We start from the raw sequence: 17,832 nt of genomic DNA on the forward strand, positions 1-17,832 counted from the left end.
ATAATAAGAAGACTGAAATCATTGCCAAACTATTTTATGAGTAATTTGTGTTCGGAAAAAAATACGCCAAATACTTAACTAACAAACTATCGTAAATAATTGACTGACTATCTGACTCACTACTGACTGATTAATTGACTCATTGACTAACCAACTGACGCATTAAATTGTAACTGACTGACTGACTGAATGATTGACTGACTAACTAACATACTAAATAAATAACTAATAAATAAAATACAAAGAAAAAAGTATGTAAGATAAAGCTTAAAAGAAAGAACACACACACACACACACACACACACACACACACACCTGTATATAACGTGTGTTCGTGTTTTTGATTAATAATTAGTTGATGGGACACGGCGGTCACTTTCCTGCTGGCTAACTTCATCGCCACAACCTTCAGAGATGTTACAGTATCAGCCAAAAAGAGGATGGAGTCTTATAAAGGAAGGAAAGGAGATTAGATACGAAACTGAGACGACTGAAGCGCTTTAATGAATTTATATGCTGAAAACAGATCGGAGAGGTCGTTTTTGTGTTGGCTACTGTGGTCCTTTCCTCCCCCCCTCCCCTCTCATATGTTTCCTTTAGCTATCATATAAGAGGAGATTGGTGTTTTAGTTAGAAGTGGGAATGATCTGTCTTTCTTTCATCCTTGTTTAGCCTCCTGCACAAGCTAAATAAAAAAGATAGAGAAAAATAACGAAAACAAGAAGAAAGAAACAGTAGTAAAATGTCCCCTTCCCTCCCTCGTATCACTTTTTTTTCTTTCATCCTTGTTTAGCCTCCTGTATAAACTAATTAAAAAAAAGGACAAATAACGAAAACAAGAAGAAAGAAACAGCAGTAGAATGAAGAACAAAGGAACAAAGAAACAAAGAAAGAAGAGAAGGAAGGAAGGAAAGAAGGAGAGGAAAGAAAAAGAGAAAAGTAAGAAAGAAAAATTTAAGGAAGAGTGAAAGAAAAGAAAAAACAGAAAAACAACAACGAAAAGAAGAAACGAAAACAAGTTGCAATATCACTTCTTTTGTTTAATCTTTCTTTAGCCTCTTCTACAAACTAAATAGAAGTAAAGATAAAAACTTCAGAAGAAAAACAACCGCAGAATGGACCTTCCCCCTCCCTCCCCCCTTCCCCTTATCACTCATCCCACCGTTCGTAAGCATCAGCCCAGACAAAGACACAATTAGGCTTCCAGTAATTATCGCAGCAACAATCACAGTGACAATTACCCGGCGGTCAATTATCTGGTTAGGTTGTTACGTCTTCCGGTGGGTATGATTGTGTTTACTCTTGCACTGTTTATTTTTATCGATGGAAGGAAGGAGAGGGAGGAAGAAAAAGGAATATCAAGAAGAAACGAAGGAGGGAAGAAAGAAGAGATAGTAAACAGGAAGAAAATAAGAAAGGGAGGAAGAAGCGGAAGAGAGGAGGGAAGGAAGAAAGGAGGGACGGGATGGATGAAAATAAGGAAGGAAGGAAGGAAAGAAGGAAAGGAAGGAGGGAAGGAAGGAAGGAAGGAAAGGAGGAAAAGAAGGAAGGAAAGAAGGAAGGAAAAAAAAGAAAGAGAAAGGAAAAAAAGAAAGGTCTGAAACAGCAAGAAATACAAAAGAACGAGAAAATAGACAACGAAGGAAAGGAACATGAAAACAAAGGCGTAACAAAGGAATAAAGGAGAGGAAGGAAAAGAAGTTATCAATAGGCTATAGCGAAGTGGGGCACCAATCTTCTCATTCCTCGGCAACTTTACGGAAACAACAACAATATCGATAATGGTTCCTGGCCGCACATAGATCGTAACTTTTGAATTTTCTTTACTGCCGAGAGAGAGAGAGAGAGAGAGAGAGAGAGAGAGAACGAAAGAAAGGAACAGAGAAACAAAGACAGGAGGAAAGGAAAGAAAGAGAGGTAAGAAAGAGAGAAAAAGTAAGAAAGAAAAGTAAAGAAGAATGAAAGAAAGGAAGAAAAAAGAAAGTAAGCAAGTGAGAGAGAGGAAGTGAGTGAGCGAGCAAGCATGAGAGAGAGAGAGAGAGAGAGAGAGAGAGAGAGAGAGAGAGAGAGAGAGAGAGAGAGAGAGAGGGGAAGTGATCAAACAAGGAAGTGAGCAAGAGAGAGAGAGAGAGCGAGAGCAAGTGAGCGAGTGAGTGCCTGAGTGGGAGACCCTTGCTCACTCACTCACTCGCTCTCTCTCCATTATGCGGCGTCGCGTTCCTTGTCCCCTTTATTGATCTAACTCTTGACCTCCTTCGCTGCTGGTGGTGGTGGTGGTAGTAGTGGTAGTGGTGGTAGTGGTAGTAGTAGTGGTGGTGATGGTAGGGGTGGTGGTGATGATGATGATGATGGTGGTAGTAATAGTAGTAGTAGTAGTAGTAGTAGTAGTAGTAGTGATGATAATGGTAGTAGTAGTAGTAGTAGTAGTAGTAGTGATGATAATGGTAGTAATAGTAGTAGTAGTAGTAGTAGTAGTAGTAGAAGTGGTGGTAAGGAGAGGAGGGTTCGTGCCGGAAAAATACACATAGATAAGAACACACACACACACACACATCTGCACCGCCACCTGGGACACTGGCTTGAAGGGGCCGCTTATAACACCCTCCTACAATTAATTGACACCAAGACGTTGAAACAAGCCTCCTCTGTGCTATAAGGTCGACGATGCTGCCCCCGCTGGTTAGTTCCCGAAGCTCTGAGCCAAGGCCTTCAAGCGTGCAAGCCAACGCCATAAAAATAATAAAAATGTTAATAATAATGATGATAATAATAGTAATAGTTATTTTATTAGTATTATTTTATCTTTTTATTCATATTTACGTCTATTTTCTTAGCCGTTCTGTTTTATTGTGTGATTGTATTATGTGGACGTATTTTATAGTGGTTAATGAATCTCTCTCTCTCTCTCTCTCTCTCTCTCTCTCTCTCTCTCTCTCTCTGTGTGTGTGTGTGTGTGTGTGTGTGGAAGTATTTTAAAGTGGCCAATGAATCTCTCTCTCTCTCTCTCTCTCTCTCTCTCTCTCTCTCTCTCTCTCTACATGCACCCACCGTCAAATGTGATAAAGCAACCGCGTAATAAACTGCTCTCTCTCTCTCTCTCTCTCTCTCTCTCTCTCTCTCTCTCGTCCTTGGATTTAAGCTTAGGGGGTTAACAAGGGCGTGAGTAAGGGCTTTCGCGTACTCCCACGTTTATTAGCCTCTTCCTCTTCCTCTTCCTCCGCCTCTTCCTCTTCCTCTGCCTCCCTTCCTCCGTATTTGTATTGCTGGGTGGAGGCACGGAGGAAGGAAGGAAGGAATGGGTGGATGGAGGGAAAGAAAGACAGGAAAACAAGTAAAAAAGGAAGAAAAGAAGGAAGAGAAAACTTGAAAAAAGGAAAAAGGAAGGAAGGAAGGACGGAGGGAAGGAAGGGATGGGTGGATAGAGGGAAAGAAAGACGGAAAAAGAAGTAAAAAAGGAAGAAAAGAAGGAAGAGAAAAATTGAAAGAAGGAAAAAGGGAAGGAAGGAAGGAAAGAAAGGATTAGTGAATGGAGGAAGAGAAAAAGGGAAGGCAAGTAAATGGAGGATGAAAAGAAGATAAAAAAAAGTTACAAGAAAGAAATAGAGGAATGAATGAATGAAGGAAGGAATGAAGGAAGGAAGGAAGGAAAGGATGGGTGAATGAAGAAAAGGAAGAAGAGAAGGCAAATAAAAAAGAGGAAGAAAAGAAGGAAGACAGAAAACTTATGAGAAGAAAAAGAGGAAGTAAGGAAGGAAGGAAGGAAGGAAGAGAAAGGGGGGAAGGCAAGTGATAAGGAGAAAAGGAGGAAAAGAGAAAAGTTGAAAGAAGAAAAAAAAGGAAGGAAGGAAGGAAAGGAAGGAAGGAAGGAAGGAAGGAAAAGATGAATGGAAGGAAAAAAGAGAAGGGAAGGGAAGGAAAGAAATAGAGAAGGAAGCAAGAAAGATAGAAAGGAAGTTAGAACAATCACCACCACAACCACCACCACTATCACCACCACAACCACAATCACCGCTATCACCACCATCACCACCACGAGTATTATCACTATTATTATCATTATTACTATCATTATCATTGTCTTTCCTATCACTATTATCATCATCTATTCTATTTTCGTCACTATCATCATCAACATCATCCTTCAATCTTTCGTTTCCCATTTTCTTTTCTTTCCTCTTTCCTTCATCTTTTTTTCTTTCCTTCCTTCCTTCTTTTTGCACTCTTTTTCTTCCTTTTCTCTCTCATTCCTTTCCTTCCTTCTCCCATTTTCCTTTTCTTCCCTCTTTTTCTCTTCCTTTCTTCCCTTCATCTTTTTTTTCTTCCCTTCCTTCCTTCCTTCCTTCTTTTCAACCTCCTTTTCTTCCCTTCCTCTCTCATTCCTTTCCTTCCTTCTCTCATTTTCCTTTTTTTCCCTCTTTTTCTCTTTCCTTTTTCCTTTCATCCTTTTTTTCTTCCCTTCCTTCCTTTCTTTATACCCTCTTTTTCTTCCCTTTCTCTCTCATTCCTTCCCTTCCTTCTCTCATTTTCCTTTTTTTTTCGCCTTTTTCTTCCCTTCTTTTCATTCACTCCAACCATCATTTTTCTATCCTCACCACCACCACCACCACCACCACCACCACCATCACCATCACCACCATCACCACCAAATCCTAAACATACCACAAATACTTCTAAATGGATTAAATAAGACAGCGTAGCTTCTTTTTTTCATTCGTGTTTTGTATAGAAATATCAAATAACTAAATAAAATATATATCATAATGTACTGAATGTCGAAATGCATCAGTAAAGTAGAAAAAAATGGTGCCTATCGATATTATCACCCACAACACGACAGTGAGACGGAGATGAACACCGGAGCAACGCGAAGCAATAGCCTAGGACCCGAATTTTAGCTACCAATACAATAACAAGACGCCCCCCTCAATGTCTGTCTCTCATCAATGAAATCTTTCAATCATTTTATTTTCAATTCTTTCAATCATTTTATTTCCAATCCTTTCGATCAATTTATTTCCAATCCTTTCAATCAATTTATTTTCCTCTTTTTTTTCTTTTCCAATTCTTTCAATCAATTTCTTTTCCTCTTTTTTCTTTTCCAATCCTTCAATCAATTTATTTTCCTCTTTTTCTCTTTTCCAATCCTTCCTATCAATTTATTTCCAATCCTTCCAATCAGTTTATTTCCAATCCTTCCAATCAATTTCATTTCAATCCTTTCAATCAGTTTACCACTTTTTCTAAGATATTTAAAACAAGGTTGATATTTGCACCTTCTAAATAACAATCACACCACTACTACTACTACTACTACTACTACTACTACTACTACTGCTGCTACTACTACTACTACTACTTTCACATCAGATCAACTTTTTACAAACACATGCATACATAGATCTTGAATACATAGAGACTTTATTTTCCTGCACATCTCGTCAATAAAATCTATGGTAAGTCTTTCCTCATAAACTTAAAGACTGATGTAAACTCCATTTGTAGATCGACTGTACGTATTTTCTTTTTTCTTTTTTTTAGTGTAAAGAGAAGAGAGAGAGAGAGGAAGAAAGTGAGAGACGAAAGTGAGAGAAAAGAGAGGATAGAAGGGAAAGGAGAGAGAGAGAGAGAGAGAGAGAGAGAGAGAGAGAGAGAGAGAGAGAGAGAGAGAGAGAGAGAGAGATCCAATATGACCTAAATAAGTAAGATTGATGAATTACTAAGTCCTTGTAATTCATTGTGCGTAGACCTCTCTCTCTCTCTCTCTCTCTCTCTCTGAATTGAATGATGATGAGAATGAATGAGAGATGAGAGAGAGAGAGAGAGAGAGAGAGAGAGAGAGAGAGAGAGAGAGAGAGAGAGAGAGAGAGAAGGGTACTGACGGATCTACTTACAATCTGTTACTTACAATTGACTTACACTACTACTACTACTACTACTACTACTGTTTGCTGTCGAGGGACTTATCTTGTTATACCTAATGCTGTTGTTGCTGTTGTTGTTGTTGTTGTTGTTGTTGTTGTTGTTGTTGTTGTTGTTGTTGTTGTTGTTGTCTTTGCTGCTGTTAATCTTCTTCTTCTACATAAAAAAAACGTTACCATGTTCATCTTTTAATCTTATTTTCGTTATTGTTCTTCTTATTCTTGTTCTTTTCGTTCTTGCCCTTCACCTTGCTTTTGTTTTTCTTCTTCTTCTTCTTTTTGTTATTTTTCTTCCATTTTTCTTCTGTATATTGTGTTGTGTTTTGAAGTGCGCCGAGTAGCGGTATAAGCAGTGTAGCCAGATCCGCTCCAAGGTTCGTCCTAGGGTCTTCATCTCTGGAACAACAAGAGAACATATGATAATTGTTTTCCTCTATTATTACCTTTCCTTCGTTTCTCCTTCCCTCCCTTCTTCCTTTACTCCCTCTTCCTCCTGCTCCTTCTCCCCTCCTTCTTCCTCTCCTATCCTTAGTAGAATCCTCTATATTATTATCATTTATATATATTTCTATACTCTTATCATTACACTCTCTAAGTTTTCCTCCTGATTGATTGATTGATAGTTTATTGTTGCAGGTAACTGTCGATTGCCTCTTATGGTTAGGATAGACTATATAAGTGTTTCTTTTATATTTCTTTATGTATATTTCAAGTAGCCTAATGGTTTTGCTGTATGATGTTATGTAGTAGAAATAGTAGTAGTAGTAGTAGTAGTAGTGGTAGTAGTAGTAATAGTAGTAGTAGTAGTAGTTATTCTTAGTCAACTCTTACGTTCCCTAACACAACTTTTCTTTCCTTCTCTTCGCTAACCTTCCTTTTTCTCCCTATCTTCCTCCTTCCCTTCGTGTCTTCATTTCCCTTCCTTCATATTCCTCTTTCTCCTTCTATTATCTCTATTCCCGTCGTTCACTCATTCCTATCTCATTTTCCTTTCCTTCCTCTTCTGTTCCCTCGTTTTCTCTTCCCTTCCTTCCTTTCCTCCTTTCCTTCCTGTCCTCTTTGTTTCATTTTTCTTCATTTTTCCTTCCCTTCCTTCTTTCTTTCCTCACTAATGGTATTCCCAACGTTTCTCCTTCCTTCCTTCTTCCTGTTGTTCTTCTCTTTCTCTTCTTCCTTTCCTTCCTTCTACTCTTTTCTACCTCTCATTTCCTTCTTTCCATTGTTCTTCATTTTCATTCCTTTCACTTGCTTCCTCTTGCTCTTTTATACCTCTCCCCTTCTCTTTTTTTCTTCTTCTTCTTCTCTACCGTTCCTTCTGTGTCTCCCTCTCTTCTTTTTCTTTCTACGTCCTAACCCCTTCCATTCATCTTTCCGACCCTTCTTCCCTTCACTTCCTCCTAATCCCATCCCTGCAGCATTACCATTTTATCGTACTCAAAACATCGCATTCATCAGTTCCAGTGCCCCAAACTCTCGTACCCACACAGATAGCGAGATTCCAGTTAAAGTTATCGTTAAAAGCGTTACTTATTGGTGTTTGTTTACGATATTTGTGAGTCAGAAACCGGGAAATCTGATGTGCTGAGTGGTTAAGTACGATAATTTGGTAACGCTGCATACCTGTCTCCTCCATCCCTCTCCCCTTCACTTCCTACCTCTGAATTCCTCCCTTACACCCTCTCCTCCTCTTGTCGTGAGTGAAAGTAAGGTTCAGGCGGAGGCAAGTCAAGAGCCCTTCACCCTGGCCTGCCTCTGCCTTGCCCCGAGGTCACAGCCACACGTTTGACCCGCGGGAGAGCCACACATTCTCAAGCGTTCCGGGACACACACACACACACACACACTTGCTAGGGCTTTCGTAGAGGTTGTTGTGGGTATTTCCATGGGTAGATAGAGGTTGTGTTAGTATTTCCATGGGTAGTTTCATGAGCCTAGAGATAGTTTGATACGATTTCTACACATACACATATTGGAGAAGGCTTTGGTAGAGGTTCTTGTGTTAGTATTGTGGATAATTTTATGAATTAAGTGATAGTTTGACAAGGCTTCTGCACACCCGCATTTGATAAGGCTTTCGTAGAGGTTGTTGGGACATTTCCATGGGTAGTTTTATGAGCCTGGCGATTGTTTGACAAGACTTCTGCACCAATAACGGGAAAATAAGGCTTTGGTAGAAGGTATGTTAGTAGTGAGGGTAGTTTTATGAGCCTAATGATAGTTTGACAAGACTTCTACACCATGAACGTGAAAATAAGGCTTTGGTTGAGGTTGTGTTAGTATTGAGGGTAGTTTTATGAGCCTAATGATAGTTTGACAAGGCTTCTACACACACTCACATTTGATAAGGCTTTCGTAGAGATTGTATTAGTATTTCCATGGGCAGTTTCATGAGCCTGGTGATAGTTTGACAAGGCCTCTACATACACTCACATTTGATAAGGCTTTCGTAGAGATTGTATTAGTATTTCCATGGGCAGTTTCATGAGCCTGGTGATAGTGTGACAAGGCTTCTACACACACTCACATTTGATAAGGCTTTCGTAGAGATTGTATTATAGTATTTCCATGGGCAGTTTCATGAGCCTGGTGATAGTTTGAAAAGGCTTCTGCACCGTGAACGTCAAAAAACACTCATGGGAACCCGATTGACCTCCTTTGTGGCTTTGGGAAATAGTTGTGACAGCCGAGAGCGTCTGAGTATACGGGTCTTTTAGAGGAATGTAAGAGTTGAGCCACAGATGATCAGTACATGCTATTTCCCCTCTGTGCCTGTCTGTCTGTCTATCTGTCTCTGCCTGCATCTGTCTGTCTCTCCCTTTCTCACACAATTACACACACACACACACACAAAAAAAAAAAAAAATAAAATAAAATATACTAGAAATAAGAAGAAAAAGACACAATATTCCACCAAAAGAAGGGAGAGAAATAAAAACTGAGCGCTAAAACGCGAGGATGAAAATAAAGAAAAAGAGAAAGTTGAAAAAATTAAACAGAAAAAAGTTGAAAAAGATAAAAGAAATGAAAATACAAAGAGGCAATGATTGAAGCACACACACACACACACACACACACACACACACACACACACATACACACACACACGCACTCTATCTTCTTTTCCGTTTTCATATTAATATTTTCTTGAGAGAGAGAGAGAGAGAGAGAGAGAGAGAGAGAGAGAGAGAGAGAGAGAGAGAGAGAGAGAGAGAGAGAGAGAGAGAGAGAGAGAGAGAGCACTGGATAGACGGGTTACAGTACACTTCGACCCTTGATATATAACGAAGTCTTGCGTAAGGGTCAGACATTATTAGGAGCATAGCGAAAAGAGAGCCAATTGTTAGACGCTTAGAACCAATACAGCAACAACTAACACTTCCTCTTCTATTCCTTCGTTTTCTCTTCCCTTCCTCCCTTCCTAGTAGTAGTAGTAGTAGAAGTAGTAGTAGTAGTAGTAATCTTTTCTTTCCTCCTCTTCGCTTTCCTTCCTTTTTGTTCCTTTCTTCCTCCTTTCCTTCGTTTCTTCATTTCCTTCCTTTTTGTTCCTCCCTTCCTCCTTTCCTTCGTTTCTTCATTTCCCTTCCTTCATATTTTTCTTTCTCCATTTATTTTCCCTATTCCCGTCGCTCACTCATTCCTATCTCACTTTCCTTTCCTTTCTCTTCTATTCCCTCGTTTTCTCTTCCCTTCCTCCCTTCCTCCTTTCCTTCCCGTCCTCTTTGCTTCTCTTTTCTTAATTTTTCCTTCCCTTCTTTCTTTCCTCACTAATGGTATTCCCAACCTCTCTCCTTCGTTCCTTCCTTCCCTTCCACATTTTTTTTAACTCTCCTCAACATATTCCGAACTTTCTATCATAAAAGCATATAAGTAAAGCGATAGAGAGTGGATTAACATAGCAGGTTTGAGTCATATTCCAGAAAGCGGCCCTTAAGAGATTTATCAGTTATTACCAACACAAAAAAAATCGCAGCTAGCTTAGAGGTATTTTAAAAAGTGCGATAACAGTAGGATCAAGATAAGGAGAATCATAGAGAGTGGATTAGCATAGCAGCTTTGAGTCATATTCCAGAAAGCGGCCCTTAAGAGATTTTTCAGTTATTACCAACACAAAAAGAATCGCGACTGGCTTAGAGGTATTTCAAAAAGTGCGATAACAGTGGGATCAAGATAGACGGTGAATACCTTAACAATCACATTCTCAAGATAAGAAAGATAAGAAAATGAGGAGAGTGAGACTTAATTCCACAACAAAAAACTGAAAAAAGAAAAATGAAAATAGATAAAATATGAATGTACGAGAAAATGAATGAATGTTTGAATGAATGAATGAATGAATAAGAAAATAAAACGACAACAAAGAAAAATCAAAGTAAAAAAAGAGAAATAAATTAAAATACGAATAAAAGAAGAGGAATTAACAAAAAAACAAAAAAAAAACATTACAATCAGCGACCTCAGCAATTAAAGAGAGAGAGAGAGAGAGAGAGAGAGAGAGAGAGAGAGAGAGAGAGAGAGAGAGAGAGAGAGAGAGAGAGAGAGAGAGAGAGAACAAGTTAAATAAAATAAGATTGTATGACTTTATTCCACTATGATATGAACTGAAACAATAAAAAAAAAAAAACAAGAAAGAAAAAGGACGAAAAGAACTTAAGAATGAATGAGAGAGAGAGAGAGAGAGAGAGAGAGAGAGAGAGAGTGTGTGTGTGTGTGTGTGTGTGTGTGTGCTGTCTGTATAAGGAAAGGACGCGTGTATGAATGGCATTTGTGGGCGCGGCAGGACACACACACACACACACACACAAACCGTTATGGGGCAAGGCCGCGGATGTGTGAGGCAGCGTTGCTAAATTATCGTATCCACCATTGTATTTGCCGTTTTTAGACACTTAACTATAGCGAAAAAGACACTAATAATTCAATCTTCCAACGGTAACTATAAATAAATGTAGTTATTGGAGTGGATAAGACAGTTTTGGGGTCGGAAATCGGAAAATATACGAGGCTAACTTGGGTTGGTATCATCAGACGCTCTCGCCTCACATATCAGCTATTTCTAAAGGTCAAAGAGGGGGTCAGTCGGGTTCTAATGAGTGTTTCTTCAGGTTCACGGTACAGAAGAAGGGTCACACTACCACCAGGGTCATAAAACTACTCCTGGAAACGCCCACAACTACGAAAGCCTTGTCAAATATGTTCTTCTAGGTTCACGGTACAGAAAAAGGTTCAAATTACCACCAGGGTCATAAAACTACCCCTGGAAACGCCCACAACTCCTACGAAATCCTTGTCAAATATGTTCTTCTAGGTTTACGGTACAGAAAAAGGTTCAAATTACCACCAGGGTCATAAAACTACCCCTGGAAACGCCCACAACTCCTACGAAATCCTTGTCAAATATGTTCTTCTAGGTTCACGGTACAGAAGAAGGGTCAAACTACCACCAGGGTCATAAAACAACTACTGGAAATGCCCACAACTCCTACGAAAGCCTTGTCAAATATGTTCTAGGTTCATGGTACAGAAGAAGGGTCAAACTACCACCAGGGTCATCAAACTACCCCTGGAAATGCCCACAACTCCTACGAAAGCCTTGTCAAATATGTTCTTCTAGGGTCACGGTACAGAAGAAGGGTCAAATTACCACCAGGGTCATCAAACTACTACTGGAAATGCCCACAACTCCTACGAAAGCCTTGTCAAATATGTTCTTCTAGGTTCACGGTACAGAAGAAGGGTCAGACTACCACCAGGGTCATAAAACTACTCCTGGAAACGCCCACAACTCCTACGAAAGCCTTGTCAAATATGTTCTTCTAGGTTCACGGTACAGAAGAAGGGTCAGACTACCACCAGGGTCATAAAACTACTCCTGGAAACGCCTACAACTACGAAATCCTTGTCAAATATGTTCTTCTAGGTTTACGGTACAGAAAAAGGTTCAAATTACCACCAGGGTCATAAAACTACCCCTGGAAACGCCCACAACTCCTACGAAATCCTTGTCAAATATGTTCTTCTAGGTTCACGGTACAGAAGAAGGGTCAAATTACCACCAGGGTCATCAAACTACTACTGGAAATGCCCACAACTCCTACGAAAGCCTTGTCAAATATGTTCTTCTAGGTTCACGGTACAGAAGAAGGGTCAGACTACCACCAGGGTCATAAAACTACTACTGGAAATGCCCACAACTCCTACGAAAGCCTTGTCAAATATGTTCTTCTAGGTTCACGGTACAGAAGAAGGGTCAGACTACCACCAGGGTCATCAAACTACCCCTGGAAATGCCCACAACTCCTACGAAAACCATGTCAATTATGTGTTCTTGGGCTGTGATATATCTTGTAATACGACCCGAAGTTACCGAAGTACGATAATCTGGTAACGCAGGTATGAGGGCGCGCGTAGGTCTGGGTGTGGTTACTTTTAGAGCCTCATTTCATCCATCCATCTCTGTCTCCTAATGTTCCTTTCTATCGTGTGCGTCTGCGAAAGATAATAATTGAACCCAAGACCCGTATTTTCAGACGCTTTCGGCTCATAACTATTTACAAAAGAACTTAAGAATGAATGGTAGTGTGTGTGTGTGTGTGTGTGTGTGTGTGTGTGTGTGTGTGTGTGTGTGTGTAAGGGCCAGAAATGTTTGAGAGGGTCGTAAGTAAAACATGTATGTGAGAAGAATAATGTGTGTGTGTGTGTGTGTGTGTGTGTGTGTGTGTGTGTGTGTGTGTGTGTGTGTGTGTGTGTGTGTGTGTAAGGGCCAGAAATGTTTGAGAGGGTCGTAAGTAAAACATGTATGTGAAAAGAATAATGTGTGTGTGTGTGTGTGTGTGTGTGTGTGTGTGTGTGTGTGTGTGTGTGTGTGTAAGGCCCAGAAATGTTTGAGAAGGTCGTAAGTAAAACATGTATATGAAAAGAATAATGTGTGTGTGTGTGTGTGTGTGTGTGTGTGTGTGTGTGTACTTTACCTTCAACGTGTGTGTGTGTGCGTGCGTGCGTGGGTGTGGCGGCCATGTGGTTGGTTACATCATCTGCTGTAGTTTCTGCCTGACCCACGCTGCTGCCTCTGCCGTCTGCTTGCTCACGTCACGACCGTTCCTGAAACAATGTGGAAAAAGAAGGAAAATAAATAAGTAAATAAATATTTTTTTTACAACAAAGGAGGCGGCTCAAGGGCACACACAAAAAAGAAAACAATAATAAAAAAAAAAGCCCGTTACTCGCTGCTCCTAAAAAAGATAGATAAATAAGTAAATAAATAAATAGATAAATAGATGAATAAATGAATAGATAAATGTGATGTTATTGTGTTGTGCTAAAAGATTATTATTGATATTTTTATCCTTACTATTTTTATTTACTAACTCTTATCATATATTAATTTCTATCATTATGTTACTACTACTACTACTACTACTACTACTACTACTACTACAACTACTACCTTTTGAGAAACAAACTAAAACAAAAATAAATATAAAACAGGCTACAACACACACACACACACACACACACACACACACACAACAACAACAACAACAAACACAGCCCAACTTAAAACAAACAAGAAACAAGTGATAAGTAGGAAAAAGCTCTTATACTACTACTACTACTACTACTACTACTACTTCTACTACTACTACTACTACTACTTCTACTACTACTACTACTACTACTACCACTACCACTACTACTACTACTACTACTACTACTACTACTACTCCTCCTCCTCCTCCTGTTCCTGCTACTGCTGCTACTAACAAGGCAATCAATGAGGGGAGAGAGAGAGAAAGAGAGGCGACTGGCGACGGAGACTCTCGTGAAGCATTGATCCACGTGGTTGCCAGCTGACCAGACCAGACGGAGACGGGATTGAAGGTGTGGCTTGTGGTGAGTCAAAGGAATATACGGGCAGGTAATGTGAGGTGAGGTTAGGTTAGGTGAGGTTAGGTGAGGTGAGGTAAGGGTAGGTTAGGTTAGGTTAGGTTAGGTTAGGTTGGGTTAGGTTAGGTTAGGTTAGGTGAAGGTTAGGTTAGGTTGGGTTGGGTTAGGTTAGGTTTGGTTAGGTGAAGGTTAGGTTAGGTTGGGTTGGGTTAGGTTAGGTTTGGTTAGGTGAAGGTTAGGTTAGGTTAGGGATGGGAAGATAAGATAAGGGATGGGAAGGAGAGGGAAAGGAAGGGAAGGGAAGGGACAGGATGGGAAGAAAAGGAAAGGGAAGGGAAGGGATGATAAAGGAAGGGAAAGGAAGAGAAGGGAAGGGGAGGGAAGGAAAGGAAGTGAAGGGAAGATAAGATAAAGGAAGGGAAGGGAAGGGAAGGGATGGGAAAGGAAGGGAAGGGAAGGGAAGGGGAGGGAAAGGTATGAAAGGGAAGGGAAAGCAAGGGAAGGGATGGGAAGGGAAATGAAGGGGAGGGAAGGGAAGGGAATGGGAGGGAAGGGCAGAGAAGGGAAGGGGAGGGAAAGGAAGGAAAGGGAAGGGAAAGCAAGGAAGGGGAAGGGAAAGGAAGGGAAGAAAAGGGGAGGGAAAGGAAGGAAAGGGAAGGGAAAACAAGGAAGGGGAAGGGAAAGGAAGGGAAGAAAAGGGGGGAAAAGAAGGAAGGAAGGGAAGAGGGAGAAAGGAAAGGAAGGAAGGAAGGAAGAAGGGAAGGAAGGAAGGGAAGAGAAAGGAATGCAAGGGAAGGGAAAGCAAGGGAGGGGAAAGTTTGGGAAGGGAAGGGAAGGACAGTGAAGATAAAGGAAGATAAAGAAAGGGAAGGGAAGGGAAAGGAAGGGAAGAAAAGGTAGGGTAATGTTAGGTAAAGGAGAGGTAAGATAAGGTAAGGTAATGTAAGTAAAGGTAATGTTGTGTGTTAATAAATGTTCTTAATTATCAGTATATCAAAATTAGGTTTCATTATTTTTTTTCAGATTTTTTTTAATCTACATATTTTTCTTTTTTTTTATTTGTGGTGATTTTTTCAATATTTCTGACGGTGATCTATCTTTCTTTCTTTCTTTCTCTCTCTCTCTCTCTCTCTCTCTCTCTCTCTCTCTCTCTCTCTCTCTCTCTCTCTCTCTCTCTCTCTCTACTACTACTACTACTACTACTACTACTACTACTACTACTACTACTACTACTACTACTACTACTACTACTACTACTACTACTACTACTACTACTACTACTACTACTACTACTACTACTACTACTACTACTACTACTACTACTACTACTACTACTACTACTACTACTACTACTACTACTACTACTACTACTACTACTACTACTACTACTACTACTACTACTACTACTACTACTACTACTACTACTGCTACTACTACTACAACTACTACTACTTAATTTCCTTTTACATTAACTTTTCATTCATCGCAAGAGAAAGCAACATAAGAAACAAGGAAGGAAAAACATGAATAAAAGAAGAAGAAGAAGAAGAAGAAGAAGAAGAAGAAGAAGAAGAAGAAGAAGAAGAAGAAGAAGAAAAAGAAGAAGAAGAAGAAGAAAAAAAAAAAAAGAGAAAGAAGAAGAAAAAGAAGAAAAAAAAATAGAAAAAAATAAAAAAATGAATGAAACAAGGAAGAGGAAAGGAGGAGGAGGAGATAAAAAGAAAAAAAAAAGAAAATAAGAAGAAAAGAAAAGAAGAAGAATAAGAAAAGAAGAAGAAAAGAGAAGAAAAAAATAAAGATTACAAAAAAAAGTTGCCTATTCCTCTAAGATCCATTTACCCCTCCTCCTCCTCCTCCTTCTTCTTCCTCCTCCTCCTCCTCCTCCTCCTCTTAAGCCTTCATGCTTGTCGCGTTCTTTACAGGGGATTCAAAGTTACGTTGGCGGAAACTCGAGTAAGAGGAAGAAAAAAAAGATGAAAAGGGAAGAAGCGAAAGAAATTAGTGTAGAAAGAGTTGTGAGATTGGGTTTAAGAAGGAAGGAAGGAAGGAAGGAAGAAAGGAAGGAAGGAAGGAAGAAAGAAAGGAAGGAAGAAAGGAAGGAAGGAAGGTGGAAGGAAGAAAGATTGGAAAGGAGGAAGGTGGAAGGAAGAAAGGTTGGAAAGGAGGAAGGAAGGAAGGAAGGAAGGAAGAGGGAGGGAAGGAAGGAAGTTTAAAGAAATGAAGGAAGGAAGGAAGAAAGGAGGGAGGAAGGAAAAATAAGAAGGAAGGAATGGAGATAGGAAGGAAAGGAGAAGGAAAGGAAGGATGGAATGAATGAATGAATGAATGAAGGAAGGAAGGAAGAAAAAAGGAAGGAAGGAAAATAATAAAAAAAGGAATTAAGGAAGTAGAAAGTAATAAACGAAGTAAGAAAGGAAGAAATGGAGAAGGAAGGAAGGAAGGAAGGAACATGATAAAAGAAGGATGGAAGGAAGGAAGGAAGTAGAAAGAAATGAAGGAAGGTAAGAAAGGAAGAGAGAGGGAAGGAAGGAAGGAAGGAAGGAAGTGGATGAAGGAAGGAAAGAATGAAGAAGAGAAGACAAGAAGAAGGAATGGAAGGAAGGAAGGAAGGAAGGAAGGAAGGGGATGAAGGAAGGAAAGAATGAAGAAGAGAAGACAAGAAGAAGGAATGGAAGGAAGGAAGGAAGGAAGGAAGGAAGGAAGGAAAGAAAGAACGAAGGAGAGAAGACAAGAAGAAGGAATGGAAGGAAGGAAGGAAGGAAGGAAGGAAGGAAAGAAAGAGCGAAGGAGAGAAGACAAGAAGAAGGAATGGAAGGAAGGAAGGAAGAAAGAAGGAATGAAGGAAAGAATAGAAAGACAGTGAAGGAGGGAAGGAAGGAAAGGAAGGAAGAGAAAAAAGGAAGAAAGGAGAGAAAGAAAAAATAATATCTAAATCTACTATCACCACCACCACCATCATCACCACCACCACCATCATCACCACCACCACCATCATCACCACCACCACCACCACCATCATCACCACCACCACCACCACCACCATCATCACCACCACCACCACCTTTCACTCTTCCTCAGCCGTTCCTCACCTTCTACTTTCACCCAGACAGCTCCTCCTCCTCCTCCTCCTCCTCCTCCTCCTCCTCCTCCTCCTCGCCTCTTCATTCCTCATCCACATTCTCTTCCTTAACTTTTAGGCATGAGAGAGACAGACACAGACAGACAGATAGAGATAGACAGACAGACAGACAGACAGAGATAGACAGACAAACAGAGATAGACAGACAGACAGAGAGAGAGATAGAGAGACAGACAGAGAGATAGACAGGCAGACAGACAGATAAAGATAGACAGACAGAGAGATAGAGATAGACAGACAGACAGAGATAGACAGACAAACAGAGATAGACAGACAGACAGACAGACAAACAGAGATAGACAGACAGACAGAGATAGACAGACAGACACAGACAAACAGACAGACAGATAGAGACAGACAGACAGACAGAAAGAAAGATAGACAGACAGATAGAGAGATAGAAAGACAGACATAGACAGACAAACAGAGATATAGACAGACAGACAGACAGGTAGAGATAGACAGACAGGTTAGGTTAGGTAAGGTAAGGTGAGGTCAGATAAGGTCAGGTAAGGTACGGTAAGGATGGATATGGTCAGAATAGATTAGGCAAAGTAAGGTAAAGTTACACAAGGTAAGATAAGGATAGGTTAGGTAAGGTTAGGTTAGGTTAGGTTAGGTTAGGTAAGGTGAGGTCAGATAAGGTCAGGTAAGGCAAGGTAAGGATAGATAAGGTCAGAATAGATTAGGCAAAGTAAGGTAAAGTTAGACAAGGTAAGGTAAGGATAGGTTAGATAAGGTTAGGCTAGGTTAGGTTAGGTAAGGTGAGGTCAGATAAGGTCAGGTAAGGCAAGGTAAGGATAGATAAGTACGGTAAGGTTGGTAGGTTAGGTAAGGTAGGTTAGGTTAGGTTAGGTAAGGTTAGGTTAGGTTAGGTTAGGTTAGGTAAGG

The 17,832-nt window shown here is 40.1% G+C and overlaps 1 protein-coding gene across 2 annotated transcripts in view; it reads right to left on the bottom strand.

Moving 5' to 3' along the window:
* Positions 1–5,812: 5,812 nt before the first annotated feature.
* The window catches only part of LOC127002736 (uncharacterized), a 40,666-nt gene continuing 28,646 nt past the window's right edge, over positions 5,813–17,832 (bottom strand). For both annotated transcript variants that reach the window (XM_050868830.1, XM_050868829.1), the window contains exons 4-5: positions 12,887–13,016; positions 5,813–6,314 (exon numbers count right to left, since the gene is read on the bottom strand). In XM_050868830.1, coding sequence (XP_050724787.1) covers positions 12,941–13,016 — 76 coding nt within the window. In that variant the 3' untranslated portion in view covers positions 5,813–6,314; positions 12,887–12,940. The remainder of the gene's footprint in view (positions 6,315–12,886; positions 13,017–17,832) is intronic.

The sequence above is a fragment of the Eriocheir sinensis genome, chromosome 24 (assembly GCF_024679095.1).
Source record: "Eriocheir sinensis breed Jianghai 21 chromosome 24, ASM2467909v1, whole genome shotgun sequence".
Taxonomy (NCBI): domain Eukaryota; kingdom Metazoa; phylum Arthropoda; class Malacostraca; order Decapoda; family Varunidae; genus Eriocheir; species Eriocheir sinensis.